The sequence below is a fragment of the Strix aluco genome, chromosome 3 (assembly GCF_031877795.1).
Source record: "Strix aluco isolate bStrAlu1 chromosome 3, bStrAlu1.hap1, whole genome shotgun sequence".
Lineage (NCBI taxonomy): Eukaryota > Metazoa > Chordata > Aves > Strigiformes > Strigidae > Strix > Strix aluco.
In genome coordinates, this window is record NC_133933.1 from 41098725 (window position 1) to 41114446 (window position 15722).

At 36.3% G+C, this 15722-nt stretch overlaps 1 protein-coding gene across 1 annotated transcript in view; it reads left to right on the forward strand.

Moving 5' to 3' along the window:
- Window positions 1-15722, forward strand: part of STRN (striatin) — a 73826-nt gene that overhangs the window by 27911 nt on the left and 30193 nt on the right. Inside the window, 2 exon segments of the mRNA XM_074818283.1 lie at window positions 10241-10376; window positions 12306-12441. Coding sequence (XP_074674384.1) covers window positions 10241-10376; window positions 12306-12441 — 272 coding nt within the window.

Below are 15722 nucleotides of genomic sequence, written 5' to 3' on the forward strand. Positions count from 1 at the left end.
GACAAGCCATGTCATTTATGTACAGCAGCTTTGTTTTTGAAGAACAAGGAATGCTTGATAGATTGCAATAACAATTTTAGTTCGATTTCTGGTGAAGGGGGTCAGTTCTTGGGGGACGTGGATAAATAAAGCTCCTCCTCTTACTCTTTAAAATTTATTTAAATGTGTTTACTTTGGTTTTGAAATGGATATATTTGTAAGGTAGTTACTTGATGGGTGAAATGGTTGGATGGTGGTTTTGATATAGAAGTTTTGGATACATTTGCATTTCTTTCCTATCTACTTGCTTTCTGGGTAGGTCTGGTATTAGGTTTAGCACTTTGTAGTGTACCCTGTGGCTGAGGATATTCTGAGATGGAGAAAAATGAGTTCCCTTCCATTGTGACTCTGCAAGTTTATCAGCTGCAAGGCTGGTCAGGCTGTATGCTTTGTGAAACTGTTTTCATCTCACTTGTGATGCGTAAGATGGCAGACTGTATTAGAAAGCCTAGGGGAGTGTTCTGATACGTGATGTGCAAGAAGTGACTCCAGGGTTTTACAGTGGAAGAATTTTCCAGGGATCTTGTTCAACATAGTCACATCAGTCTTCATGGGTGATTTTGAGTTTGTGGATGTCCGCTGAGATCTCCTTCACTGAGAGGAGAAAGTTGGGATTTTACTAAAATTCCTTGGTCAGTCTGAGTACAGGACTAGCTTTCACTGCTATGATTCTTCTGGGTGTTTCAAGTATGCTTTCAGACATCTCTTTCAATTTTCCATGCAGGAAGCATTCTATGGCTTTCTTCCTGGCAGGGGCTGCCTGTTATTTAACAGCTATTTCATCTTGTGCTACTAGATACTGTAAAATGTTACACCTCACTATTTCTGTGGCATGTGGCACTGTTCACCTCCTCCCAACTGCATCATTGCTTGTCTCAGATCTCAAAAGTGCAGCTTTATGGCAGATGGGAAGTCAGAAATGAGATGAGATGTTGTTCTTGATTAGCTCATACTTGTGTGTTACCTGCCTCATCTGTTGTCATCATTCTTTTTGAAGGGTATTAGCGCTGAATAGGTGACTAAGAGTTAAGTCACATGGATCTTGCTCCTGATCCCAACTGGAGTTCTTACTGAGTGTTTGAAAACTTAATTCAATGCTTTTCTACACAGTTGGCACAACTGGGAAAAATTTAGGTGACTTAACTAAATTCTGGCTCACAGTCAAGGTGGGGGCACTCTTTGAAGCAACCTCACCAGTGCTAAGCTGCTTACTGGGAAGGCAAAGAGACTGGCAGTTCTTTTAGCAGCCTCTTATTATTCCTAGCATGCATGTAAAGTGAGAAGAGGACTGGAGCCACAGCAAGTTTATACGGTTGGAAGGAGTGCGATGAAGTGCCTGCAGTTTAGTAGTGGTAGAAGAAGAAAGTTATGGTGAGAGATTAAAAGAACAAGAAACCAAACAAAATCTTAGTGCAATCCCAGGAAGCTTAAGGACTTAATGTGTGTGTTTGCCAGGACCAGCAGACATTGGGACAGTTGCAAACTAAAATGCAGATGGAAGCCATTCTGTGGCTGTATGGATACAGTGAAACTCTTTGTAGGAGAAGTCTTTGCTATTGCCACGGAAGCCTGCGAACTGCTCAAGCCAATGCAGTTTGGTAAATTTTGTGGTTCAAAACATTTAATGAACTTTGATGTCAAATACCTGCTAGCAAGTCTAAGGCTAGTGGTCAGCCTGAAGATGTTGTAGTTACATTTGAAGAGCAGAGTGCTCTGTTAAAGTGAGAAAGCACAGCTCATAAAGCATTAGATTTGCTTGATATTGGAAGAACTGCATAATATTGTGGACCCAGCTGAGACTGCGAGTTTTAAGTCTGATCTTTAAAAAACTGTTTACACGGAAGGAAGAATGTGAGAAGCAGAGTACAGGGATTGAATAAAGAGAAAGCTTATGGGTTAGAAACAATGAAGACAAATCAATAGGAGTATGGAAAGAATGTGCGTGAATGTGATGAAGATAATGTACGATAGAGGGGAAAACAGCACTGTGAAAAACAGAAAGAAAATGGATACAATGAGATGTTTCAGGAACAGGAAAATGGAAGCCACATTAGCTTTAAATTTCTGTAAAGATTTTTCCATAAAGCAACATAAATTGAAAAAGAACAGATTGGCTAAACTGCCTTCTGTACAACTGAACACTTATGTGATAAATCCCAAAGAAAGTAAAAAAAAAAAAGGTGTTTGATGCTTTTATGTTGCCATATGGTTACCTCTTTGGGAGGAGAGAGAGGGTAATGGAAACAGGAAACAAAACTTCCTTTATGTTTTGTCTATCGTTTCTTGGTAATCAACCAATACTTTCTCAGTAGAATGAAAGTGGTGGAGAAGAAAACAAATTGGTACTAAGAAATATTCCAGTAGAAGAACGGAAGAGGTCACCGTACTTCTCAACACAGTCTGATTTTTAGCCTGTTTTTTTGTGTAAGCCCTGTGTATAGTGCTTGTAGCTACTACTCAGCCTCCTTCAGCAATACCTCTGATCTACCTCTGACTATACTTCTGGCAACAGCAGACACCCACACTCATATATATTTTTTCCTACTTTTTTTTTTTTTTTTCTTTTTGAAATGCCTTTGTGATAAAGGTAAGTTCTGGCATTTTTCTTCTGACCCCAGGGATGTTATGAAGTGTATACTTTGTGGTGGGTAGGGAGGATATTCCTCCTCTGCTCAGCTCACTACATCTTTTACAAATTTTTATGAGTTGTCTGTTAAACCAGAACTTGATTGTTATACCAGTTATATCTTCTTGTCTGTTACACCAGTTGCACTTGCTTCAACAGCTGGGGTTCAGACACTCAGTGCTGTGACATGGACAGTAAGTCGAGCCTTTTTATGGGAAAGGCTGGTGAGAATGTTTGGTGTGATTATTGTGAAGTTCATGCTGCTTACTTTGGTATGTAGAAGTGTACAGTAGTTACTGTAGTGCAAATACTTAATACAATAATATTTATTTGTAGCAGACAATATGTAACTTGAATTCTAGTTCCAGTTATTTTAGAAAATTGCCATCTGGTCCCTCATACCTCTCTGCTTAATTTTCTGTATCTTAGATGGTTGCAGTTACATCAGAGAACTACCTCCACCTCTTTGTTTTTTTCTTCTTTTGGTATAGTGATGAAAAAACTACTGTTGTCTGAAAGTCTTTTAAAGCCAAATCAGTTTCTCTTCTTACTATTCGGTGAAGTAGCCTCAGTCTTTATGTGTTACTAGCTGCTACATCTGTGGCCAAACTTGTATTCTTACACTGCCTATTTATTTGCTAATGTACAGATCCTCTTGAAAACTTTAGCACTCAAGACATCATGTGGATTTTGAATGCACCCTGCAAGATTTTGATTCCATAAATGAAATGTTAATATGATAACCTGAGATAGATATAGTCCTGTTTCCACTTATTTCATGGAGTTTAAAAGGGAATCTATTTTCAGTTTCTTCAATCAGCTCACTTGCATTTCAAAAGATAAGTACCACTTGGCATGACTGAACTCAAAAATAGATACTAAAATAATAACTTTATAATAATGGTTGTAATTCTTAACACTTGCAGTGAGAGGAATGGGTGCTTTCTCCCAACAAACTGAAACAGAAATGAAAGCTGCTTGCAAATGTCGATTGTAGCCTTGAAAACATGAGTATTTATCTTCCATTCACTTATTACCTCATTTTTTAATAGCTTTATCTTACTGACTGAAACCTAAACAGTCAAATTCGTTTACCTTCTTGAAGGTATGTATTTGACTACCATTTGATATGAGTGGAAGCAAATATAATAATGTAATAGAATTGGAAAGGGACAAGGGTATACCAAGCATATGTATGTATATACACATATATATATATATATATATGGATGTGTGTACATATAAAACCAATATAGATAAATTATCTGAGTTCTTGCTAAGGGTTTGATCATTACAACTATGTTTAAATAGCCAATAGAAACTTTTTAAAGAAAAATGATCGTGAATGCTGTATCAGTCTCTTTCTGAAACTGATCTACAACCCTTTTTTTTCCTGTTGAACCACATATGGCTTCCACTGTCTATCCTTTACATGAGCAAAAAGGCATCAAACCTCAACATCTGAGAACAAATCCAAAGACCTTTTCAAAGATTAAAATTAAACATTTTCAAGACCTTATCTTTCTGATGTACAACAAATCATTCCAACTGACACTTCAGTGAATGAACGTCTTTATATACAAGAAAGCCTTGAATAACTTTTGCATCTCTAAATACTCTTAACACTGACCCATGTAATGAAAATGCTGCATACTGACTGATGAATGTTATGTGTTGACTAGCTTATAAAATGGTTTATTTTGAAAAATATCTCTGAATTTAACAACTGAGGTAACATCTGCCATGAAAAAGACTTCCAAAATAGTATGTGAGATTAAAATACTGAATTACAAAAAGAAAAAAATCCAAAATCTATTTGCCTTATTCCCTTTACTGGTGTTTTTCCTGCCTTGCAGTGGCCTAACAGGCATTTCACAGATTCCTGGTTTAGGCCAGACCTGAACACCTTCAACATATGGATTAAAGCAGAAAAAAAAGATAAATTGGTCTTTTTATATGAAGAAAGTAGTACCAATGGACTACCCTTTTCATTTCATTGGCACAGATCTATGGCTTAAGGTTTTGAGGGATGGTTCTTGGAAATGTCACATAAGACTCATGGTACAGAAGAAATGGGGAGAAGGAGACAGAGAAGTTGTGCAGTGTGAGAGACAGAAGCAGAGAGAGGGGAGGTGAATGGAGGAATAACTTACAAAAGACTTCGGTTCTTCAAACGTTTAGTTTATTTTTTTATTTTCTTTAAAAAGCTTGTTTATTTAACATATTATAGTTACCTGATCAGATTCGACAAGAGAGGTGGCCTTTCCTTTTTAAATGGCATTCCTTCATGATTCCAATTTACATCCAAACCATTTTGTAAGTGTTGCTTACTGGTTGTAGTCGGTTTTGCACTGGTTTTTGCATTGTGTGGTGTGAATTCATAAGAGATTTCAAAGGTCGTGACAGACTCTCGAGCCTGCCTCGTGTTCCTTGTGTGTAAATTTTGATGATTGTAAGTGTTCCATAATTTTTTAAATTATTAGTTTGATATTTTCTGTGCTGCATTATGAAAGATTTTGCACAGTGTTGAAAATATAACAACTGTTTTTAAAGACAGTCCTCATAGAAAGGAATACATTTGAATTTGCATGCATTTATTTACTGCGTCCAGTTTGAAAGAACTCAACTAGCCACATTGAAAAGACTGTGTTAAAACATGAAATAACTAAATTCTATGGGGAATTAATAAAACTGAAGACCTTGCAGTGGCACGTTTTGATAGTAGGAGGAAATTGAGCCAAAGAAAATGGCTCAAGAAAGAATATGCTAGAATAGCTCTTTGAATGCTGGGTCACGACAGGCTTTTTCCTTTACAGGCCCCCAGAAACATTTCTGAGCCTAAGCTGAACTTGTGTTTATTTAACTTTATTGTGGTATTTCTTCCTGCTTCTGAATTTATCAATAAAATTTGGTTTTATTTAAGATAACTTGTGTATGTCTTGGATAAAACAAACAAACCGTCTACTTTTTTCCTTTGGGGGACTGAGTAGGACCGAGGCAGTTAATGGCCTTGTGGTTGGGCAGTTCATGGGAGAAGTCTGAGAGTCTCCCTGGGCATGACCACAGACTCCCAAGAGTTATTATCAACAAAGGAGAAGGTAATGATAGAAATATTGAGTATGTTGGTTACAAAGAAAATACATGTCTGTAATGTGGCTTTGGTCGAAGTTAAACTTGACTTTGCAACATGAAATGTTCTGGATCATGTTGGGAGCAGAAAGGGTATCATCAATGTGCTGTTTTAGTTTCCACGTAACTTCACCTTTCCTATAGGTTATAGTTTCTACTTTTCACTCAGTAAGAAACAGGATTTATGTTGAGATCTTGAATATTAACTGTTGAGACCCAATTGAACACTAAACATTTTGTAAAGCTGCTAATATTTCAATGTCAGGGCCAGCTGGATTTTTACACAAATTGCTTATCTTGAGCCATGTTACTGTAGGGTAGAAAATGAAGAGCTGGCTTCAAAGGCCCAGTGAGAACTACGCTTGCTTTAAATGGTACGTGTGGAATATCCACAAATCATGTTTGTTAGATTTCATGAGAAGAGATTATTTTATTTTTAGTCTTAAAGGGGCCAAGGGGTTAAGACATATCTGAATAATTGAACATCCTGTAAAATACAAGTTGGTATGAGATTCTAAGGGCAGTCACAGCTGCAGAAAATTCTGGCAACTTCTGCTGAGGAGAAAAGTATTTATGTGATTTTAGGTTTATGTTGCTTTAAGGGAGGTAAGTACTTCAGTTACCAGCCCATTTGTAACAAGAATTTTGTGTTTTAAATGGGAAAAAGTGTCTTATCTTCAGGGATCAGAAGTTCCCTGTGTCAAGCGTAATACAAATTCTGCACACTGCCCATCTGTTAGTAGTAAGATGAAAAACCCAGCAGCATTAGTGTAGCTATGTTTTACTTTCTGACACTACTTACTGTACTTGTTATGCTTGTAACTGGCAGTTAGTCCTGTTGTACTTAATCATGTGCAGACATGAGTAGCAGGTAGTCTCTCTGCCCCAAAAACTTTCCTGTCTAATTTGGATAAGGCTACTGGAGAGGAGGATGTAATGCACTAAGTTAACAGTATCTGATGGAAGATGTTATATTGGTTAAATTTTTTTTTTAATTTGGTTTTTTAGGTATGTTTAGGAAATGGTAAATCAGCTGGGATGAAACCCTCAAGGAACGAAGGCAAGGTTAGGTGCTGTTGCAGAGTATAATTGAGGAAGGGGCAGTGGCAAAGAGATTCAGAACAAGCAGCTGAGGAGCACAGGGTCAAGGAAGGCCTGCCAAAGTCTGGTTGCTCTATGCTCTCTGTCTTGGCAGGTTCTGTAGCTACTCGTGCTGTCTGGGGTTTCTGGTTGGTTCTCCCCCAGCAGTTTTTCTTTAAGCAGTATGGCTGGGGAAGAAGGAAAAAGCAACACCTAAGTTATTACACTTTGAAAATTATCTTCTCCCTTACATATGTTTTGATCCAGGACAGTCCAGAGTAATTGTTGGTTTTGAGACTTTTTTTTTTTTTTTTTTGGTGTCCCTTTATTTGCAATAGGTCCTGAACCTTGCCATAGTCTTGCCTCACTTACACCTGTAATAATACATTCATGTACTGGTCCCTGCCTTTGGAGCTCCATTCTATTGTTTTCACCCATTAATTTTAAAAAAGTATTCTAGACTACAAAAGCCCTGGAAATGTTGAGTGTTGTTTCTTTTTCTAAAATGGAATTTAAAGTAATTTTTTTATATACTACCCTATCTCTGAATATATTTTTGCCACTTCTGCTTTTTTCTGTTGATTTGTGAATGACTCCATAAAGAAACAAACTAAACAGATGAAAAATAATGAAACAAGCAGGCTTCAAATTGTCATCAAAGTACATAACATAAATTAGCTAAGACTAGACATTTTCTTAAGTATATGTTACAGTATTCCTAAGTGTTCATACTGACAGTAATATCTAAAATGCATCATGTTTATGTGCTGCTAAAAGATGAAAAATAGCTAAATCAAAAATAGCTAAATTATTGTGTTACTTTTTATTTGACTGCTAAAGTATATTGGGGTACAATACAGCCAGTCAGCCTGTCTGTCAGCTTGAAGCTTCTTTTCCCTGTAGAACCTTTAAATAGTTTAAATACTCTGTCACTTCTTCTTGTTTTCTTTTTTTGGTTCTCATGAATTCTTTCTTGGAAGTTGTGCCTTAGCACAAATAATCTTCTGTGGTACTATGCTGACTTTGTACATTTTTGTACTGTGCTGGAGTTTTGAAATATATGATAAACTACTGTGTTTTCCAGTGCATGAGATGCCTTTTACCCTCTTGTGAATATATCCTGCCCACTAAAGTATGTAATAATTAATATGATAGTTGAATTCAGACCAGTTGCTTGAAAAAGATACAACCTTCTCTTTCGGTGGTCTTCAGTGTGAGAGCCTGATTGAAGATCAAATGAGTACAGAACCAAATCTAGATATAAGTTACTGCAAATACTTGTACCTGTAGAAGGATACCTGTCTCTTAATAACAAGGTCTGTTGCTTAAAATTTTATATTCAACGTTTGGTATTAGCTCATATGTTGCTATTTACTGTAGCATGTCTGATAGTTGCTAAGATATATCAGCAGCCATGATGTTTTTACATGGCAGATTTTTACATGGCAAAATACAGAGGAAAAAACAGAAGTACAGTTGTGGTCGGATGATTTAGTCCACTAAAAGTTCACCAGGACACAAAATTTGCTGAAAATCAAGAAGTTAGTCAAGTGAAGCACATTACAGGTTTTGTCTTATCAAGATTTGTGTGTTGGAAACAACAAAATAACAGTACCATAGGATTTCTGTAAAAAGGTACATTATTACTGCAGATTCATGAAGTATTATAGTGTGCCAAACTAGTGATTACTTAAGGAAAAAGAAGAATATTACAGAATGCTTTCAGATCATAGAAACAAGAGGGTCGAAATATTGCAGGAAGCAAGGCAAATTGCAAGTACATTTGAGATTATTCTTATCTGAGATAAGATATGGGAAAGTGGAAGGAATATTCTCCGTAAAACCAGTGGCCATGAAAACATACTGTACATCATGGTATATTGTGGTGCTGTGTATGTGGAATTTCTAATGGCAAGTGAAATCTTTATTAGTATTTTTGGGCCGTAAAGATGAGCAAATGAAATAAGGGTAGAATAGCAAATGGTCTTAATGAGATGCAGACATGAAGAAGCCACTCCTACTAATTGTTGTCATGTAAGCATAGAACTGTTTGAGCAGAGACTGCGTAAAGAAGGAAGTGTGCTGCTTATCACACCTTATTACACATCAGAGCTTTTGCCCTTGGATGTTTCCTGTAACAAACCTTTGAAAAGTGTTAGGAAGAAACACTGGGATAAGTGGATGATGGATGGATAATCAGGTGTTCACACTGCAGGGAGCTTAAAAGGCCTTACTATATAGGCTTGTTAGTTGGCTGAACCTTTTGAAATAGGTCACAGCAGAAGCGAAATGCGGCATTAGCAAGGCACTTGCTGGTAGCAAGGGTGACTGTACAAGACAATTTAGAGCTACAATTCTGAAAAGAGAGAGAGAGACTTCTATTGTTTCAGTGGTTGTGAAAATCAAGATGATGTGCATTTAGTGATGAACTGTGAAAAACAGACTACTGATTAAAGGTAAGAAAACAACAAAGCTTGTCTTTGCTGCTATAAAGTCATATAAAGAATGTACAAGGTTTTACTGGAAGTATTCATTACAATTCAAACAGAATAATTTTGTTTTCACCACTAGTCTTTGAGGGATTGATGGAGAAGTGCATCTTCTGAGAAAACATGGCACCTGTTGTTAATTTTAGGATTGTACGTTCTAATTGTACTTACTAATAATGGTTACAGTCCTGCTTCTTGGATTCTTGCTCTTCAGTTGTTAATATGACAACCGTTATGTTTCCTGTTCTGAGACACTGCCTGAATTTGTGCCAGTGCAGTTGTAATTTTACCCAATCTTCATCCATTTCCTTATTCGTTTAACGTTAATGGTTATGTAAACATTATTTAGTCATCAATGATCTTTTCCCATTGTATTGTTTTATAGTGGCAAATTTACCATTTCTCAAAAGATAATGAATGATAGATCTAGAGTTTGAGGTTTCCCAGCCAGGTGGGGAACATCAGATAGCAGCAGCAAAGTTTTCCTATACCCTGATAGACCTGCGGGAGGCCAACATATTGTAGCTGTAACTCATGTGCTTGTTGCTGAGGCTTTCAGTGATGGTATATCAGTACTGATGTTGCTTTTGGGCACGTATCAAATGAACATTGCTTTAAACTGCTTTTCAAATAAAAAATTGAACTGGCTGTCCAGGTAATTGCAGCTGGATGAAGAGTAATTGTTGGTTCTAATAAGATGGTTTATGGATAATGTTAGTTTTTTAATCCACAAACACTTTTAATAGTCTAATTTTACCAGTATGCTTATTTTAGCCTCATGTGTTGTTGGCCATCATAATGCAGAACAGACTGGTAATTGCAAAAGTGACTTTGTGATTTCTTTTGACTCATAATGGTGGTTGTTGTTGTTGTTTAGGAAACCTGAATTGACTGACTCTGCCTCTCTGCTAGAGACCTTCAAGTTTCTTGAAAATGCAGCTGCAGACTTTAGTGATGAAGAAGATGAAGAAGATCTTGAAGGAAGAGAGAAAACAATCATTGATACCGCAACAGTGAGTGGAAAAAATAATTGAAAAAGTTACGAAGAACAGAAAAAGTGAGATTAATGAGATGCCTATATGCAAAGTATATGACTGTGTATGTACACGTGCAAATCATTAATGCATCTTTATGATGGTCTGTCCAAGCATGTGTGCATAAGAGGAATTATATATGCATTTCTGAGTTTGTGTGTACAAGTTAAGCTTTACCATCTTTATTGCTTTATGTTTGCAGTGACAGATAAAAATATTTCAAATTGTCTTTCTACTATTCCATACTGCCTAGTATTTTTGATATATATTGGATACAATTTTTAAGGTAGCAGATGTCCTTTTTTTACAGTTTTCAGCTTAGTTTGAAGGTATTGTTTGTAATGTTGCATGTCAAAAATGCATTGTTTTTTGAATATTTATATAATATTGATATTTAAAATGACTTGTAGAAATTTATCCTTGTAGGGTGCAGAACTGAAATATCACATTTCTCTTAAATAGCTTGTGGAAGGAAGAAAAAATATAACTGGAAAAACTCTTAACGTGGTTAATAAATTTTTTTGTTTCTTTATTCAGTCAAACACCTGAAACTCCCTCATGATCTATACTTTGCTATATGATTTGGTCATATGATCACATAAAATAGATACGTACAATCAGTACTCGATTTTATCCTCTTCTTTTCAAAATTAATATTTATTCAATGAGTTGTGTTTCCTAACAGTTGAAGCAGATAAGAGTTATGATGGATGTGATGTGATTGTTTCTATGATCAGTTTTAAGAATGAACACTTAAAAACTCTTTAAAAGTGATGGGTTTTTTTAAAGAGGATCTTTGTAAACTTGTTCCTATCATTCATGAGCTATGAACCATTTTTACCTGTAGACTTATTTTAGTCTCATGTGTTAGTCTGAGACTCTTCTGTAGTATCTTCTATAATACAGTATGTTCAATAAGCCTGCTGAAGGAATGAAGCTTGAAGTTTAGAATTGCTTCAGGTTTTGAAAATTGGTTCAATTCATTTAGAGGAAACAGTCATTCATCCTCATGAACTATGGGCTGTTGGCCTATGTACTGAAGTCTTTTCAGACTGACCCTTAGCAAGGTTCCAAGTCAATATATTGTGATGAATGTGATTTTTCTTTCTCTGTAGAAGTAGAATTCGCTACAGATCTCATGTATGGTGGCATCAGCTCACCTGTTAGTCAAATAACTGCAAACTATCTAGTCCATTTTGATTATTGAAGGAAAAGTAAATTTATTACAGAAAGCATACAAAGAGGTCCTTCATTAAAACATGAACTTTTTCTTGTACCAAAATTTGCTAAAATTTTTTTACCAAATTTGCTTTTGAATTTGAAAGGGAAATATGGTTTAAATATGGAAGTACTGTGTTTAAATAACAGTAATATCTGAAGAAATATTCAGAATGGAATGATTTTTGCCAAGTCTGAGCAAACTGGCTTTTGTCAGTTGTGGGTTTTTTCCTAGACTTGTCTTGTGGTCCACAAGTAGAGTGATTTTGGAGGTGAAAGTTCAAAAGTCTATTTTCAGCGAGGCCAAATGAATTTGGTTTGCTGAAGTCCTTTCTAAAGCATTCTGTGTTTTTTGTTTGTGGGTTTTGTGGGTTTTTTAATCTGTATTAAAACAAATCTTGTACTTTTCTGGTATTAAAAAAATAGTAGTGGTCTAGGTCAGTGTAGTGTCATTATCAAGTGATTGATTAATGGTGGTCACAGGAAGAAAGATCTACAGACAAATTTAATTTTGGCTTGAAAATTTGGAGAAAGTCTGTATGCTTATTCCAGATTTGCTTATTAATGTATACTTTTCTGTTTCTTCTTCAACTTCCTGTTAGGATTTTGCATAGAAGACAAGACAGTACTGCTCGGTATAAAGATGTGCATGTAACCCAATTCAGCTTTTTTATTTCCTTGACCTTTCAGATTGTAAGGAAAAGAGTGCTATCTGACAGCAGTGAAGACAGAGATACTGAAGAAGCTTTGAAAGAGTTTGACTTTTTGGTTACCTCAGATGAAGGTGATGGGGAATCGAGAAGTTCAGGAGATGGAACAGAGTGGGGTAAGGAAATTTGATGGATTGTACCTGGAGAAAAATACTGTGCTAAGAATATATTGTGAGTGAGTGATTGAGATGTGTCATGATCACAGTACCTTTTGGGTATTCCTACAGTAAATAATTGGCAGACTAAAGTCCTCTTGGTATATTACTCTAATTTTGCTGTATACTACTTTAATGTAAGGATTTTTGAAGGTTTATGCTTCTGGTTATTGTCTTTTTTTCCTTTTAATAATAAGGCAGACAGAATTTTAATTTTCTGAGTGGAATTTCAATGTGGTTTTCCAGTGACCCGTGCTAATGAAGGGCTCTGATAAAGCTGTGTTTTACAATTATGACATGAAAGTTTTTTCATCTTCTTTGCTTTCTCACACTTTGATACAGAGAGTAATGAGTCATAAAGACTGAATTAGTTGTACTCTTGCTGCGTGTTAGCAATTTGGGCAATATGAACTCTTCAGTTGCTCAAATATTCTTTTATCATTTTTTAGAGGAATATATCTTTAAGCCCCCTAGTCATAGAGAGATATTTCACAAACTGCTCTCTGCCCTTTGAGGTTCATTTCCTGCAACCCAGAATGCCAGCATCCACTTTGCCTTGACATAATTATTCTGCATAAACCCACTGCATAGGAAAGGGAAGAAGGAAGAGAACTGGTTAAATATCTTAATGGGGAGTTGTTTCCCCCTTAAGCTGCTCTGGAAAGTCTTAAGCATAAGTGGTCACAGAGGGAGCTGTGGAAGATGAATGGGAAATAATTGAGCTTTATAATGGAACTGAAGCCTTGACAGACGAATAAGCCATGGTGGCTGTGACTCTTGTGAGCTAACAGCTCCAGGATGCTGTAGTTTACTGAGGCCATGTCCAACTCCTGGTTGGACTCCAAATGATTGTTCAGTGTGGTGTATTCTCTCTGCTTAAGAGGATGTGTCTTAATATCATTAGATACTTCAGTTAGTATTCTGTTCACCAAACAAATAGAGGAATGTTTCTCTTTTACAAAAAATATTAGGTTGTTCTGATACTTCTCTTTACTATTAAAATTGTATCCATTTATGCTTGTTAAGTGTAGCTATTGCTTGTGTCACCAACAGGAGCTTTTTTGTTCTCTGAAAATTCACACTTCTGGGTTATTTTTACTTTCATTGACAGCTGAGTACAAATGAGCAAAAGTCTAACATCAAAAATAGACATGGAAAGTAGTAGTTTCATTTCTAGAAATATTAAGGGGTTTTCTGACTTACAGACATTCATGTTTTTCAATTACTTGTTTCACAACCTGTGTCTTTTATGATAACTGTATATAAGAATAAGCTTCTTCAATGAACTGCCATTATGAATCACTTATGTTAATTTGATTTAAGTGAAACTTAAATGGAGTATAGAAGAGTGATGCTGGGTAGTGAGGATAGAAGCAAACAGAGGACGTCCTTGCTTTTTTTTGGATCTCAAGCATTATTGATCATTTACAGTAATCTATTGAAGCCATTTGGCTTGAAAAGTCCTCAGAAGTGTTCATGTAATTTTTAAACTATAAAACACTTGCACCGTAGTAGTTCAGGATCCACTTGTGAAGTTGAGCAGAACCTGTGGGACATGCAGGAAGCATCCTGGGACAGTCTGTAGAACATTAAGTATTTTTCTGGCAACAATACAATCTAATATAAACCCATTTAAACTTCTTGTTGGAGGAGAGCAAGAAATCTTGTCTAGCCAGGGAGGAAAAGCATGATTAAAACTTATAGCCTGGTCCCAGAAAGAATACATACTTCTTTCTCTCAAGCATGATTTTCTCATACCTTTTTCGACTTCTTCATGCAATTTTTGTTAGTGGTACTCAGCTGGCATATGTATTAAGATGAAATGACTTAGGCCACAGACCATCTTTTTTAGAGTCTCTCTTCAGCTTATTAATACCTATTTCATAGCTGCTACAAAAAGACTAATGCATCAAGACTTTGGGTCTTGAATTAATCTGTCACTCAAGTGTATAGGATCATGACTGGAGGGTTCAAAGGAGTGAGAGATCATCTAGTCCAACCTCCTGCTCAGGTCCATTTTTCAGCAGGTTACTCTGGCCTTTTTCTGGTCAAGTTTTGAATATCTTCCAAGAAAGGAGTTCCCGTAAACTCTCAGGGGCAGCATTCTGGTATTTGGCTGTTCTCGTGGTAGAAAGGATTTTGTCCTTCTGTGACGCAAGTCCAAGCAGAGTCTGTCTCTGTCTTCTCTCCACTTGCCCATTAGGTAGTTGTAGGCAGCACTGAGATGCCTCTTTTGCCATCACTGAATGCTCACAGTAGTCTCAGTCCCTCCTTGTAGCTCATCAGCTCCAGCTGCCTTAACTATCTTAGTGGCTTCTCTGGACTTGCTGTACTACATCAGTACTAGGTACTTAGTATTATACTTCCCAGGTTTGCAGTATAAGAAATACTATACTGGATGCAGTACTCAAGTTGTGGTCTCACAAGTGCCAAAAAGAGGGGAATAATCACCTTCCTCACCCCACTGGCTATGTTCTTGTTAATACAGCCCAGGATATGGTTGATGGCCATTGTTGCAAGAGTATGCTGCTGACTCCTGTTCAGTTTGATGTTGATGGAGGATCCCTAGGTCTTTTTCAGCAGTTAGTTTCTAACAAGTCAGCCCCCATAATAACCCATGTCTCATTTTATATCTTCTGTCCAATCATAGTGACTCCTTCAGATTGTGATTGATAGTGTTGTGCTTCCTCTACAGACATTTAATACCCTTTCTGCATACTAGTCTGTTTATTATTGTTCATATTTTAAAAGGTCTAGAATAGTTTTGATGAACAAAGCAAACTTGGTCTGAAAGGAATGAATTTTTAGATAATAAGGTTGAAATTTTAATGAGGAAAACAAAGCAAAAAGATAATGCATTTCAAAAAATTTTGTAGCTGTAATGGTCATGAAAATAAATATATATGAGGAAAAGCTGTATTACCTCCCTCCTCTTGCAAATTATTTTTCTAAGCTGCCTCAGTACAGTCTTTCCATATATGGAAAAAATGACTTGGAGATTTGAACTCACGTAACACGTTTTGTTGAAAATCTCCAAATAGCATACTACTGGAAGAATACTATTTCTCTGTATCATGTCACAGGGGAAGAAATTTGAGAGAGATGTTTTTAATTAAAAAAAAAAGCGGGGATTTTTTTTTATTAGGTATGTTGAAATGTTTTGTGTGTTTTTTCAAAGAGTATTAACTCAGGCCTTCCCCTTTTTATGAAATTTCATGGCTTTAGTGCTTTAAGATTTTATT